At 42.8% G+C, this 14193-nt stretch overlaps 1 protein-coding gene across 5 annotated transcripts in view; it reads right to left on the bottom strand.

Moving 5' to 3' along the window:
- zmp:0000000660 (arf-GAP with Rho-GAP domain, ANK repeat and PH domain-containing protein 2) overlaps positions 1-14193 on the bottom strand; it is a 494698-nt gene that overhangs the window by 7081 nt on the left and 473424 nt on the right. For 4 of the 5 annotated variants that reach the window (XM_038791438.1, XM_038791439.1, XM_038791440.1 and 1 more), the window contains exons 31-32: positions 13124-13187; positions 5136-5267 (exon numbers count right to left, since the gene is read on the bottom strand). In XM_038791438.1, the coding sequence (XP_038647366.1) occupies positions 5136-5267; positions 13124-13187 (196 nt within the window). Of the gene's footprint in view, positions 1-839; positions 862-5135; positions 5268-13123; positions 13188-14193 lie in introns of all 5 variants that reach the window. The other variant, XM_038791442.1, reaches the window with a different exon arrangement.

The raw sequence follows: 14193 nt of genomic DNA, 5'->3' as shown, positions 1-14193 counted from the left end.
CACATTCGAGCATTCTCTAACAATAAATTCAAAGGGATGATATTCTCTGCAATCTTAGGAGCTCCAATGACTAATTTTCAGTTTCTTTTCTAAATATCTGAAGTAAAACAGTGAACAAAAATGAGTTTATAATACTTTCACACCGTCCAACCTCCCTCCATTTTGGGTCATGAAAACCTTTCAAAATAGTGGCGTATCTTAGCAAGTGGAAAATGTAGAGGGAGGGAACCAACGTGAAATATTCCTTTCCCAATTAGAATATAATGTAATTCAATCTCTACGAATAGACGGATGGTTATAAGTCATGTTCCTGTTCACTTCCACTACTTCTCTTCACAAAGTGACACACACTTCTATTTTTGGGAGAGCGGTGACTGCAAGAGCACGTTTCCCCAAAATAACATACCGAGGGATATGGCTCATACATATTAGCTGCTTTCATACATCAACACATGGTCATTAATCTCTGATGTCCACTTACTTTCACATCACACAAATGGCCTTAATTTCAGTGGTCTCCTTGCAATGGATTATTTCTTAAACCAGCACTTAGTTTGAGTCCTGAGGGTGGGTCCCTCCTGCTTTTAGATTTGCTGCTCTTTGAAGGACATCATTATTTTGACACTTTTGTATTGCTGGTGTCCTTAAAATAGCATTTCTACTTTCATGACCCCAATTTTAACTTCCCTGGCCAGCAGAAAACTAGCATTAAAAAGAAATTCCAGGCAAAACTAAAAGCAAGGAACTCAAGCGTCATGCTCAGTTTATGTCAGGAGTGCAGGACTGAATCACTTTTCTTGCAACACAGCTAATGACCTATTATTCCATCCCACACTTACCTCTACATCTCTCTCTGTTCATCTGCATAAAAATGTGAGAACAAGTTTTAACATTAATTCTTCCACTTGAAATGAACACTTGTCTTACTCGGAATTTGTATGGCTCTTCTGCCAAAATTGCAATGCATGAACAGGAGATTTACAGAAATTCTCCTCAGTGTATCTAACATGCTTTACATTTGGACATTATACTTTACTATGTGCTAATGTTGCATCACAATAAAAGTAAATGTGGAAAAAGGACAAAGAGCACCGTTCATTTGCAAGCAACATAAAAACGTCCTCAGTGACATAAAATTCAGGAATTTTGGGCTGCAGGATTAAATCCCTGCATCTGAATGGTGGGGCCCAAAGTGCTCCTGATATTGAACCACAGGCCTCATTTCCACAAAGTGGGTAAGCTACAGAGAGAAGCGACTGCTTGCTGAATAAAATGTGTTTTCATGAACAGGGTGCTAACAGCAGCTTAGAATAAGTGAGGAAAAGGGATGGGGAGGGGGCGATGACCAGATCGGGAGGTATTCAGATTGCATGGGGAGCACTCCTGCCTGTCCTGGCTCCACATCCGGTAACTTCATTTGGTAGTACAGAACTTGAGAATTGCTGAAAAAGAGATATATTGGCCGTATTTCTCCGGCCATTCGCTGGCGGCGGGGTGCTCTGATCCCGCTTTCAGCACACCCCCTCCGGCGGGTTCCCTGGCAGAATGGGGGGCTTGAATCGAAATTCTCATCGACAGCAGCAGGAACAGAGAATCTGCCAGCAGCGAACATCGTGCTGCCTCCCTCAGCCGAGAGCCACGTGATTGGGGGGCCTGAGAATCCCACCCACTGTTTAAGCTTTTTTTGTTGTGCACTCATCGGGACAAATTGCAAAAATATCAATAATCAATGGAACAACAATTTATACTGCACGAGACGAGAGTACTGGCTGGTTGGCAAGGGGGCTCTGGTAGAGGCACTGTGATGTAGAATGCATTAGGGAACAGTTAACTGCCAAATTTTGTTGAATTCAAACCAGGCAGGTTGCAAAGGACGCAATTGTCCAGAAAGATTTCTAAGTGTGGTAGCGAGCGGGAATTGCCTCGGGCTACCTGGTGCTCTGCCCAGCAATGCAATTCAACATTAATTGGTCCACTTAACGAGGCCTCACGGGCTTCTCATCGCAAATGAAGACTCACCAGATGATTTGCCGGGAACGCACTCGACAGTCCCCTGCTTACAAGGTCGAGCAGCACTTAAGCTGCACTTGATCAGCCAACACCAGGCAGCTCACACTAATAGCGCCCAGGAAACCGGCCCTAATATTTGGAGATGCTGGCCTGTGGAGGCTGCTAGACACCGTGGAGGCCAGAAGGGATATCCTGCTCCCCCGAGGGTCCGAGAAGGTGGGCAACAAGGCAGCCAGTGCTGCCTGGCTGAGGTGGCGGCAGCTGTAAGCTCAGGGTGTGACCAGGAGGACTGGCCTTCACCTCACTGCCTACACCGGGCAGCACTAGGGAGTAGACACCAATTACACCCCCCCCCCCCAACGTCGTGGGAGCAACCACTTCCCAAATCCGCATGAGACCCCCAGCCCTTCCTCCGCCCCCCCCTCAACCCCTCCTTCATACCACCACTGTGAACCATGTGTGGCTAACGTTCCCTCCCTGTGTCTCCTCAGGAAAAGCACTCTGACAACTGTCAGGGGAGGGCCCAGACAGGCGGATGGGTGCCGGACATAAGAATCCTCACCTGCTTCGAGGAGCAGGCTCTGGAGGTGACGGGGGTCGCCGAGAACGGATTGGTCAACCATGAGGACGCTGGCGGATGGGGGACCTGTCAAACGTGAGTAGTGATTGCCTTACTGACAGAACCACCCCTCCCACTGACCACATGCCCATTCTCCCGTAGGTCCTCCAGCCAACGGCACCAGCCAAGCCCAGGCAGCCCCCTTTCCTGACTACGAGGTGAACACCTTGGTGGAGAATTCCGAGGATCCCACCGCAATCGTGGCAAAGCTGTCATCCCCACCCCCCACCAGCGCAGATAGACACACCTCGGTGGGACATATAAGTGGGCAGGCGTCTGGGTAACAATCTTGTGAGCACCACAGCGCTGATGATGCACATCGCATGGAGGCAGAAACCCCCAGGCAAGGCAGCAGTCAGAGGGCTGCTGGATTCCAGGGCCCAACTGGGTCCCAGCCTGATGCTGAGCCTATGATACATGTTACCCGGAGTTAATGGAGATGATAGGGACCAACCTGGATGTTCAGAGGGAGATGTCAGTGTCACTCCGGCAGAACCATAGCCGTATGGAGGAGTTCCAGAGGCAACAGGCGCAGGATATGGCGTTGGCAATGAGTGGCACCGAGGCCAACACTGCTAGGGTAGCGACTGCAGTGGAAAGCCAGGTGCACAATGTCGGCACCATGAGTGAAGGTGTCCAAGGCGTCACACAGTCGGTGACAGCCATGGCCGAGGGTCTCGGCAGAATGTCTGACTCGCTGGGGGTTGTCCCCAGTACCAGGCCAATCTTGATGAGGTTCTGTGGGTCATGTCCTGCTCTCAGATAGAAATGGCCAGGGCGCTGCAGAGCTCATCCCAATCGCAGGTGGGCATGGCTGAGGCGCTGCAGAGCATGGCCCAGTCACTGAGGAGCATTGCAGAGGGTGTCGACACTACGGTGCAGACCATGGAGAACCACCAGGTCTGGCAGAGCCAGATGCTACAGGGGCAGCAGGGGTTCGAACAAGCTGCGCCTTCATCCCAAGGTGGGCCCTATGGACACCAATCTGGAGGAGGGATGCCGGATGCCAAGCCGACCCATCCCATAGAGTGGCGACAATGGCCACCAGCTCCCCTGAGTTCCGCCCTCTGATGAAGTCGTATCTTGCAGTCAGCACATGGGACAGGGCGGCACAGCTGTACACGTGCCACAGACAAGGGAGCCGGGTCCTCCGGCCTCAGAGCCCCTAGAGGACGTCCGCCAGGGTCATCGAAGGCCATGGGACGAGGCAGGCAGCTGGCAGCCTCCACCCCAGATGTGCATCCTGGGGAAACACCAAAACGTAGTGGTAGAGCTAGGAGGGCCAAGCACTTTCAGGATCACTGAGACCACCGGGGGAGGAGAAAGGCGGTGGGTAGGTAGGGGGTGAGGATGGGGTGTTGGGGTGATGGGTACCATCAGGAGTGGGGGTTGTACAACACATTAAAGACCTTTTCGCACAACCATTATGATGCCTCTGTCACTTCTTTTCGCAATGTGGGCTGATCCACGGGCTCTATGCCCATCTCTCCAGTCAACCCCCCCCCCCCAGGGTGTTCGGATGTTGGCTGCTGTGTGTGCCGTGTTGCGCCCAGCAGTGTTCAAGCACAGAGTCCAGGCATCAGGGTGTGATTGGGTTGCTAGTCAATGACCCTCACATGCTACATGACCTAGCCATCCACATGAATCCACTTGACATGTGTGAAGTGCTAACTTAGCCACGATTGCCAATTCCCTATTCACAATAACCTTCAGCCGCGCAGCAGTCGGTGGGGGGTTATGGGTGGTTGGTAAGGCAGACGGGCAGGGACAGTGATTGCTCGCGGAACAGATACACACAATCCAGGGGTTGGCATGGTGGTGGCGTGAGCAGTTGCTCCCCCAGTTGCCCCCCAATTTGTCACAAGCATGCGCTTCTTTCCTGTAATATTGGAGACTTACAAGGCCATTTGACATGTGAGAAGCTGGTGCTTAATGGTTGAGTATCTGGATCGAAATATCTTATTAATAAAGGTGGTCAGACTATTTACAACTTCTGACTGACGTTACAATTCCATCCAAAAAGAAGAAAAAAAAGTTAGTCTGAACTCAGGTTAATCTCACTGATCAGAAGCCAATTGATTTTAAAAACGTTAAGGAATTACATCTTCCGAACTTTAAAACACGCACATCTAAAATGCAGCAACAACTAATATCTTGTGCAGAATTTCATTGAGAAACAATTTGATGCACCAAATGAAAATTAACTTCTTTAGCATCCGATGTGTAAATGCACCATTTATTAAGTGAAAAGAAAGAAAATTAGGAAATGCCCAGAAAATCTAACGGACCATCTGGACCTTTGCTACCACTAGTTTATCAATGGTCAGCAAGCATACTGTACCACTGTGGGAATTAATATCCAGTGGTATGATGCACAGGGGTCTATCTTCATGGATGTGGAATACTGATTCCATGCCATGTGCAGGCAAGATCACTTTGCACCAAGTTGAAATGGCAGCCCTTTGCGAGCTGCACTAAGTAGAACCACCTCTGGCAAACAACTTACTTGTGCTTGTTCGATTTTCCTTCCATCAATCTTTTTTTGGATTGGAGTTAAACCCATGCTCCCAAGTTTTGCACTTAGCATCGCTGACGAAATACGTAACTGTCCATCGAGTTGCCAAAGGTCACCTTCATGCTGAACAACAAAAGCAAGTTATTTTTTCAAATCACTGAAAGAAAATTTTATTAGTATAGATGGAATTACAGTCATGAAATAAAAACATCTGTCTGTTGTCTTCAGATCAAAACCAGAGTTCTTGCATGACAAATGCAATTGTTTTTCATTAAATTGGGGAAAATCAAGTTTCTGCAGTCACGTAATTAAGATAATATTCCTTCAGTGAGTTCATTTTTTCAGTTTTATCAGGCATTTCTGTTTATTAAAATATTACAAAATACATGGAGAATCTCTTAGACTTTCAATTTTCATTGCGGCGTAATTCATCAAGATGCCTACCAGTTTTTTAGTCACTGTAAGTATTCCATTTAAGGGTGGAGCTATCCAATCATTTTTGAAATGATTGGCAGCAATTTCTGTGCATGCCAATTCCCTCTTCGGTCTTTTTCCACCCCACTCAGCACTGTACATCCTGGTTAATGCTCTCAGGGGCTATTCCCTGCCACAGTACCCTTTAACATCATTGAAGTCTGTAATGTTGGATATGATTGATCATATCATTCTCCTCCACATTTTTCTTCTATGCCCTACCTCAGTCAGTAGACAGAGGGCTCGATTTAATGGTCGCGTTGTGTTGAAGTGAGAGCGCGACAAGGTCGTTAGATCACAGGAGAGGCCAAAAATGAGAACAACAGCGGGCAGCGATCGATTTTGAATCTAACCGGACTGCTCCGGTTGGCAAAATCAGGAACCCACCATTGGCACCTGGTCAGCTCTTAACAGTGGCCAAGAAGTTGAACCAGAGCCATAACTTGTTAAAGTTTTAAGATGGTGTGTAATGATCGATTTGTTCCAGGAGTGATAATATAAGAAATAGGGCTTGGTTATTTTATAAATAAACTTCATTAAAACAAAACAAGATTTAAAATTTAAATCCTAACAATAACAGATTACATGCAGTTTCTTAACTTTAACACTAGTTTGTATTAAACAACACTGCAACAGAACATGCAGTTCTCAAGCCACTTTCACAGGCACTCAAAGTCAATACTTGCATTTACAAAGCAATTTTTCTTCTGGTAGAGCCATTTATTCTGAACCCTTTTTCCAATGCCTGCCTCAGTGTCAACATTCATGACTGTCTCGGTCAATTTCCAAAGCCTTCAACTCTGTAACTGTTCACAACAACATTCCTTCTCTCTTTCTCAGTTCTGTCCAGTCCCTCAAACAAAGATTCTCTGTTGGAGTTTCCAGGTTTGAACCCATTACCGTTTTCTTAGCTGTTTGATTGCCAACTCCCATTTATACAAAAGAACAGATTCATACTATTGGTATGCAACTAACCATCCATTGACAGACAAAGAGGCCATCAGAGTCTGTAATGGGCTTGTAATGTTCTTGTCGGATGGTCTGATTTATCTCACAAGGACATTTATAGCTAAAGCTATAAACGATGTATTAACATTAACTGTGGGTCAATATATACAAAACAACAGATTAATAATAGTATGATCATGCACAAGCAACCTCTCTCCAGGTAGTCTGAGGGGTCACCTGACTAACAATCGCTTATCAACTAACGAAACTCCTAGCGGTCAGTCGGTGAATTACAACACAACCATTATATCACTACATTCTTTTTCCTTTGAAGGAATAAATTAATACATTAATCATTATATTTACATGTGATAGATATCATGAGCCTGTGAGTCTGACAGTATTAATTTTTATTTTTATTTTTTAAAATGGGTGAACAAATATATATATATACACACACACACATACACACAAGAACAGCAAGCATTGTACATACAAATAGTTCAAATCTACAAATTGAGATGATCAGGTTTTCCTCTGACTAGTTGATCTTCTCAAAGTTTGATCTTGCTGCTCAGAACTTGTAGATTCAATGTTCTTTGTGATATTCTCATGCTCAGGAACTGCTGAACTATCAGACACTGCAGCTGACTTTGATTCTGACGTGGATTCGTCATCCATCACTTTGTTGTGAAAGGCTTCTCTGGTTTTCAAGAGTGTGCGATGATTTCTTTTCAAAACCAACCCATCCTCTGTCTGTACATTGTAGGAAGGAGGTGCTACCTCTTCAAGTAGAATGGCTTTTCTCGACCAATTGCCTGAATCTTTTACTCTCACAATGTCATCACTACTCAGAGGTGGTAAAGTTACTGTTCATGAGTAACTCTGCTGGTGAGCTTCCATGCGACAATGGTTACAGTCTGTAACTCAATAGTGTGAGACATAGATCGGGTTGGCTGTCCGTTGCTTTCTTAAACAATTGCACAACAACATGTACACCTTTTTCGGCTTTTCCATTGGCTTGTGGGCACGACGGACTCCATGTGACGCAATTGAAATCATATGTGACTGCAAAGTATTGCCACTCTTTACAGCTAAAACATGGACCGTCATTACTCATAACAACTTGCAAAATTCTGTGCCTGGAAAAAATTGATTTGGTATGCAGTATTACGCTGCTTGCTGTTATGCTGACAATAGAGCCATTTTGAGATAGTTTGAAAAATAGTCGATGATAATTAAATAATCTTTCCATCTTGGTGAAAGAGATCCTTAGCTACTTTTTGCCATGATGCCGTAGGTAAATCAGATATTTGCATAGGTTCTCATGTTTGCTTGCAACAATGCAACTGGCATGCGTCACAACGACTGACCCTCCTGTCAATTTCTTGGTTTATACCTGGCCAGCAAGCCACAAGCTCTCCGTTCACATTTTTCAATCCAGAGATGGGGCAGCACGGTAGTTAGCATAAATGCTTCACAGCTCCAGGGTCCAAGGTTCGATTCCCGGCTGGGACACTGTCTGTGCGGAGTCTGCACGTCCTCCCCGTGTGTGCGTGGGTTTCCTCCGGGTGCTCCGGTTTCCTCCCACAGTCCAAAGATGTGCGGGTTAGGTGTATTGGCCATGCTAAATTGCCCGTAGTGCCCTTAAAAGTAAGGTTAAGGGGGGGGGGTTGTTGGGTTATGGGTACAGGGTGGATACGTGGGTTTGAGTAGGGTGATCATTGCTCGGCACAACATTGAGGGCCGAAGGGCCTGTTCTGTGCTGTACTGTTCTATGTAGATGTCCTTCGTGTATCCTCTTTAGCTCATCCTTACAAAGAGATTGATGTATGACTATACTGTTCAAATGAAGCACCTCTCCATTAATGATATTGAGTTCCGATCTTATATTGTGGAACTCCACACATTGACTTATGGGCCAGTGTATGTTGATATTCCTCATCACCTCTTGAAGAATTTGATCCTTCCTGGATCTCACATAGTTTTGTAGCTGTTACTGGTAGTAGTGTGGAAGTAAGATTGACATGCAGATCTACTTCTGCAGCAATTTCACCATTAGTACTTTACATCGGCGCTCTCGCTAATGAATCTAAGAACAAATATTTGCCTGGTATGTCGATGAGATTGAAGTCATAGCGTTGTAACTTCATCATCAACCTCTGAATGCGTGGTTGAGACTTTTTTTGATGATCTTACCCAAAGGTGAACTGTCTCAACTGTGAAAGTTGGAAGCCCATAGACATTCGACATAGTCGTGGAATTTCTCCAAACCTACAACTAAACCCAGGCATACTTTCTCGATTTGAATGTGTTATGGGAGAGGTGTTTTCAGAACCCCAACATGTATCATGGAGTTCAACCAACCTCTCCCGTTAATGTATTGTTGCTTTTGAAACACACGGCTTGGTCTTCAGGTGTGGTATTACAATTATGGACACGTGGGTTTTTAAACAAAAATAATGTTTATTCCATGAATTCAACTTAACCTTTTTAAATAAACATTGGATCCCTCAACACCCCTTACTTCAAAGAGAACCCTGAAAATAATACAACACTAAATAATCCCTCAAAATGTTCCTTCAAACTGCCAAAAGACTTAACACCTTTAAACAGAAACACATCAGGTTAAAGACATTACTATTATGAGTTTAAATCACCCAAATGATTCAGAGATAGTCTTTTCTGGCAGAGATCACCGCAGATCCAGCTCACTGCAAACACAGACACACCTCAAGCTCTTTTCCTCAAAACTGGCTTTCTCCTTTCAACCAGCTCACAGCAAACCAGCCAGGCCCTTTTTAGCTGCTCTCTCTCAAACTTAAACCTAAACACTGCAAAATGGATGAGCTAAAAAAAACCAGCTCCACCCACACTCTGACATCACTTCAGTAATATTAACTGCTTCATTTCTTAAAGGTACATTGCTTAAACATCCATTGCTTAAAGGTACTCTCACATGACAAATGTACCTCTGCTCTGTTGTCATGGATCGTGATGCATATGCGACTGGTTTCTAATTGCCCGAGTTGCAGAAGAACTGCTCCTGGACTCTTGTATGTGTTTTTGACACTTTAATCTGCTTAGTTAGGTCAAAACATGTGAGAACTGGCATGATGGTGAGTGAAGTCTTGAGCTTCTTCCACTCTTGCTCATGTTACGCAGTCTTCGTGAAATCTGTTGTCTTGTGCAGGAGATTACGCAGATGAGTTGTTTTTGCTGAACTGGTTTGGAATGAATTTCCCTAGAAAATTGATCATACCCATCACTCTTAAGATGGCTTTCTTTTTGTGTGGTTTTGGCATGTTGAGAATTGCTTGAACCTGTTAGTCAGGTTCAATGCCATGCAATGAGAGCTTGTCATCTAAGAATGAGACCTCAGTTACTCCAAATTGGCACCTTTGCTTGTTGGGCTCAGTCCATTTCTCTTGATGCTCGTTAGAACTTTAAGCAACCTCATATTGTGCTCTTATATGGTTGAGCCCCAAACTATGATATCATCCACGTACACATGTCCACCTTCGATTATGTGCTCCATGGTACAATGAAAAATTTCTGATGCCGAAGTATTCTCAGAAAACAGTATCGTCCAAATGGCATATTGATAGTGCAGTATTTCGTATTTTGTTCTTCTAGCTTTAGTTGCCGGAAAACTTGAGATGCGTCAAGTTTCATAAAGAATTGTGCACCAGCCATCTCAGAGGTGATTTCCTCACGCTTTGGTATTTGGTAATGTTCTCTTTTGATATTCTCGTTGAGATCTTTAGGATCCATACACATGCGAATATTGGCATTCTTTTTCTTTACACAAACCATGGAGTTTACCCAGTTCTTCTTTCTTTCTGATGAATTAGTCATGCTGATTAAATTGGCTTTGGCACCAGTTTCTAACTTCAATTGGACCACTGTACCGTCCATTTCAAGTGGTAGCAGCCATTTGTCCTCATCAACTGCATTTATTTTAAATGAAGCACCAGTTTGCATTTTTCTAAGTGCTGGAGAATTTTTTGATGTCTCCAAAAAATTATTCTTCTCTATTATTACTTCAACAAACAATGATCTTCCATCACTAGAGACTGTAAATTCCACTGTGCTGACTGATCTGGGGTTGAGCTTAGAGCAACAACTCTGGGCGAAGTGATTTTTTTTCCTTTGCATCTGGTACAAAACTTGTCAAACGCTGGATATTGTCTTAATTTGTGCCTTTCACCACATCTTTTGTACAGAAATACTTTGTCCTGATCTTTAACTTCTTTGTTGGGAGGAGCTGTAGGAACTTTCCCGACTTTTTGTGGAAGTTCCCCGCTTTTTTGGAAAAAGGGGAGCAACTGGAGTATATTCCTACAAGAAGGTGCCACCATTACTGATAAACATTTTAGAATGCTGTGCTGCTAGCTCGTGAGCCTGACAAATCTTAACTGTTTGTTCCAAAGACAGCTCCGATTCCCTCAACAAAAATTTCCCTCAGCTTAATTTCATTCACACCAAACACAATCTGGTCCCGAATCATGGACGATTCCACCACAGACAAATTACAGGTTTTAGCTTTTAACTTTAAATCAGTGAAGAAATGATGTGTGGACTCTCTCGTCTGCAAACGTGATCTAAACACATAGCATTCATCAATTACATTCTTTCTGGGGGTGCAATGTGCATTAAGTCTTCGAATTACTTCATTAAAATTTTTACTACCTTCATCGTTTGCAAATATCAATGTATTAAACACAGCAATTACTTTGGGCCCTGCTGCTGTTAGGAGCATCGCTACCTTACGCAATTTTGATTTATCTCCTAAATTTACTGAAGAAGCAGATCAAATTGTTGTTTAAACACGTGCCAGTTGCTGTCCACATTACTATGAAATCTGAGACTCATTGGTGGCTTCAACGACTCCATGCTGAAAATTCTGATAGTCTGCAAAATCTTCAAATCACTGTGGACCTCGTGGCAGGCTGATAGTTTTTTTTTCAGTGTTTAATACCCCATGCCCGGTACCATGTAATGTTCTTGTCAGATGGCCTGATTTATAATACAAGGACACTTGTAGCTAAAGCTATAAACAATTTATTAACATTAACTGTGGGTAAAATGTATATACAAAACAGCAGATGAATAACAGTATGATCATGCACATGCAACCTCTCTCTCCAGTTAATGAGGGGTCACCTGACTCTAATATTCACTTATATACTAATGGAACTCCTAGTGGTCAGGGTGTGAATTACAAGACAATCATGATATCACTACAGGGTTAATAGCTGGTCAGACACAAATGTCCTGAAGAACAATGGATCTGGGGCATCCTCTGTATTCATACTAACGAGTTTAAGTCTGATTGGGACAATGTAACTCACTGGCTGTGGGTGTATCCCTCTGCCTCCTGCCAGCAGTATTTTCCCTCAGTCGGTTTAACCCCTAAATTGCTTAATACATCTTCAATACCATTTCTGGACTGAATTTCTCCACATCTCCTTTATTAAACGCTAAGATTTCTTCAATAATATCTTTACCCAGGCCTCTCCATCTCTTTACTTCCTTCCCAACTTCCCAAAGTCCATCGCTGTCCAAGGTTATAGCCATCAGTCCTGACCATCCTGCAAAAGCTCAGCATCTACTTCTTTTACTGGGATGTATATTCCTGCAGCTGTTTGTACGAGATTTGCACGGCATTAGTCTGTTTTCTTCTGCTCTATCTTCGACTGCTTTTATGATAATAACTGTGCACCTACTCTGCTAATATGTCAATAAGGCTAGAATAAAACTTCTAATAAATTCCCTTTCAAAGATTATCTATAACCTCTGAACCTCTCTGTGGTAAAACCTTTTGTCATTTTTGACAGATCTTGTCAGGATTTAGTGCCTGTTTCTATAGAAACTCTAGAATACACAATACACTTAAGGCCATAGTTTAAAAAATGATGAAAGATTTAACCACAAGGATGCTTAATATTTTTCTCACTAATTCTCCAGCTAAGACTGGCGGCTCCACGATTGCATAACTGAAAAGATATTATATTTTCGTTTACTGAAGCAAAACCCGAAATGATTAAAAAATATATTGCATCTTTGCCAATTATTCAAGTTTACAGCTCTGCTTTCTGCTTATGAAAAGATACTGGTAGAAAATCTACACCATAGATTCAAGCAAAAAATATTGAATATGAAAGATTTACACTGTCTGCATGGTAAAGAATTAAGGAATTAAGTCAATCCTTCTTGTTTTTAGCAGCCCAGAGCTAGTAGTATAATGTGACTTTGAAGCTATCGCAAGTGTTATGCTTTAGTATCCTGCTATTAATAATTCCTTGGTAGCATGAGGTAATAGTGACAACTAACATTTACAAATTTTGCTTCAATATTGTTGCCAAAAGCTGCTTGTGCAATTAACTATAAGAGTGGCGATGCTGAATTTTATTGCAATATTAATATTAATAGGGTTTTATATTCAAATACATTTGGTATGAGTTAAAGTTGTACAAGAATATGAAAATGCTGAAGAAAAATAATAGATCGGTAAATGATTCATAATATTAACAATATTAAATAGGAGTACTTACCTGTGCATTGAGCAATCCAGCTAACCATTCTACATGTGCATCTTCCTTATCACAGCACAAATACCTGTAAATACATATTTTGCAAATCAGTATAATGTACAGAGTGCCCATGTATAAATTATAATTATAAAAGAATTGAGTCCAATGGAATATATTTGTCCTATTGCACCTGCTACCACCCTGGCAGAACTACTTATTCTAATCCCCATTTTCCTGCCCTTTCCCTCTAATAAAGTAATATAGAGCAGGACTGAGTCATTTAGCCCTTGAGCTTATTCTGCAATTCAATCGGATCATGGTTGATCTGAATCTTATCTGCATTTACTTGCCGTAATTCTATTTCTCTTTATACTCTTCCTTAATAAAAAGCAAGCAATGCCAGTTTTGAAAGTTTCAATTCACTTAGTCTCAACGTATTTTTTGAGAGAATGCTGCAGAGTTCTGCTACTCATTGTGTAAAGAAGTGCTTCCTGATATCACCCTGAATGGTCCAGCACTAATTTTAAGATCATGCACCCCCTTGCTCTGGACTCCTCCATCAGAGAAAATGGTTTTTCAATATCTGCCCTATTAAATCCATCAATCATCTTAATTACCGCAAATATATCATTGTTTAATCTGCTATGCTCGAGGAAATACAACCTTAAGTCTATGAAATCAACCCTCATAATTTAATTGTTTTAGCCTTGAACTGAACAAAGTACTCCAAATGCAGTCTAACTGGAACTGTTCCATAACTTGCATCACTCGCTATTACTTTCCAAAAATTTTAATCAGCATTTTCCGCCAATGAAGTGGAACAATGGAAGGTCAGGAATGCAAAATTGGAGTGTTCAGATTAGCACAAGTAAGAGGAAGCCTTGGCGGATTCATTTGGGCAGCCAGGGTACATCTTTTAAGAGATAAAATACATTTTTGGGAAAAGTGTCCAACTGCCAAGGAACTGCTAAAGAGCTGTCCAGCTGTCAAGGAAGCGGTCAAGAAACTGTCAAAGACGACTAGGTGAGTGGCATGGAAGGTGGGGATAAAGGGTGGTGGACATAGGTTGGCACTAAATTGTCATGGGTGTA

The sequence above is a fragment of the Scyliorhinus canicula genome, chromosome 3, assembly GCF_902713615.1.
Source record: "Scyliorhinus canicula chromosome 3, sScyCan1.1, whole genome shotgun sequence".
In the NCBI taxonomy this organism is placed as follows: Eukaryota; Metazoa; Chordata; class Chondrichthyes; order Carcharhiniformes; family Scyliorhinidae; genus Scyliorhinus; species Scyliorhinus canicula.
This window is presented reverse-complemented; position numbering and strand designations above follow the sequence as displayed.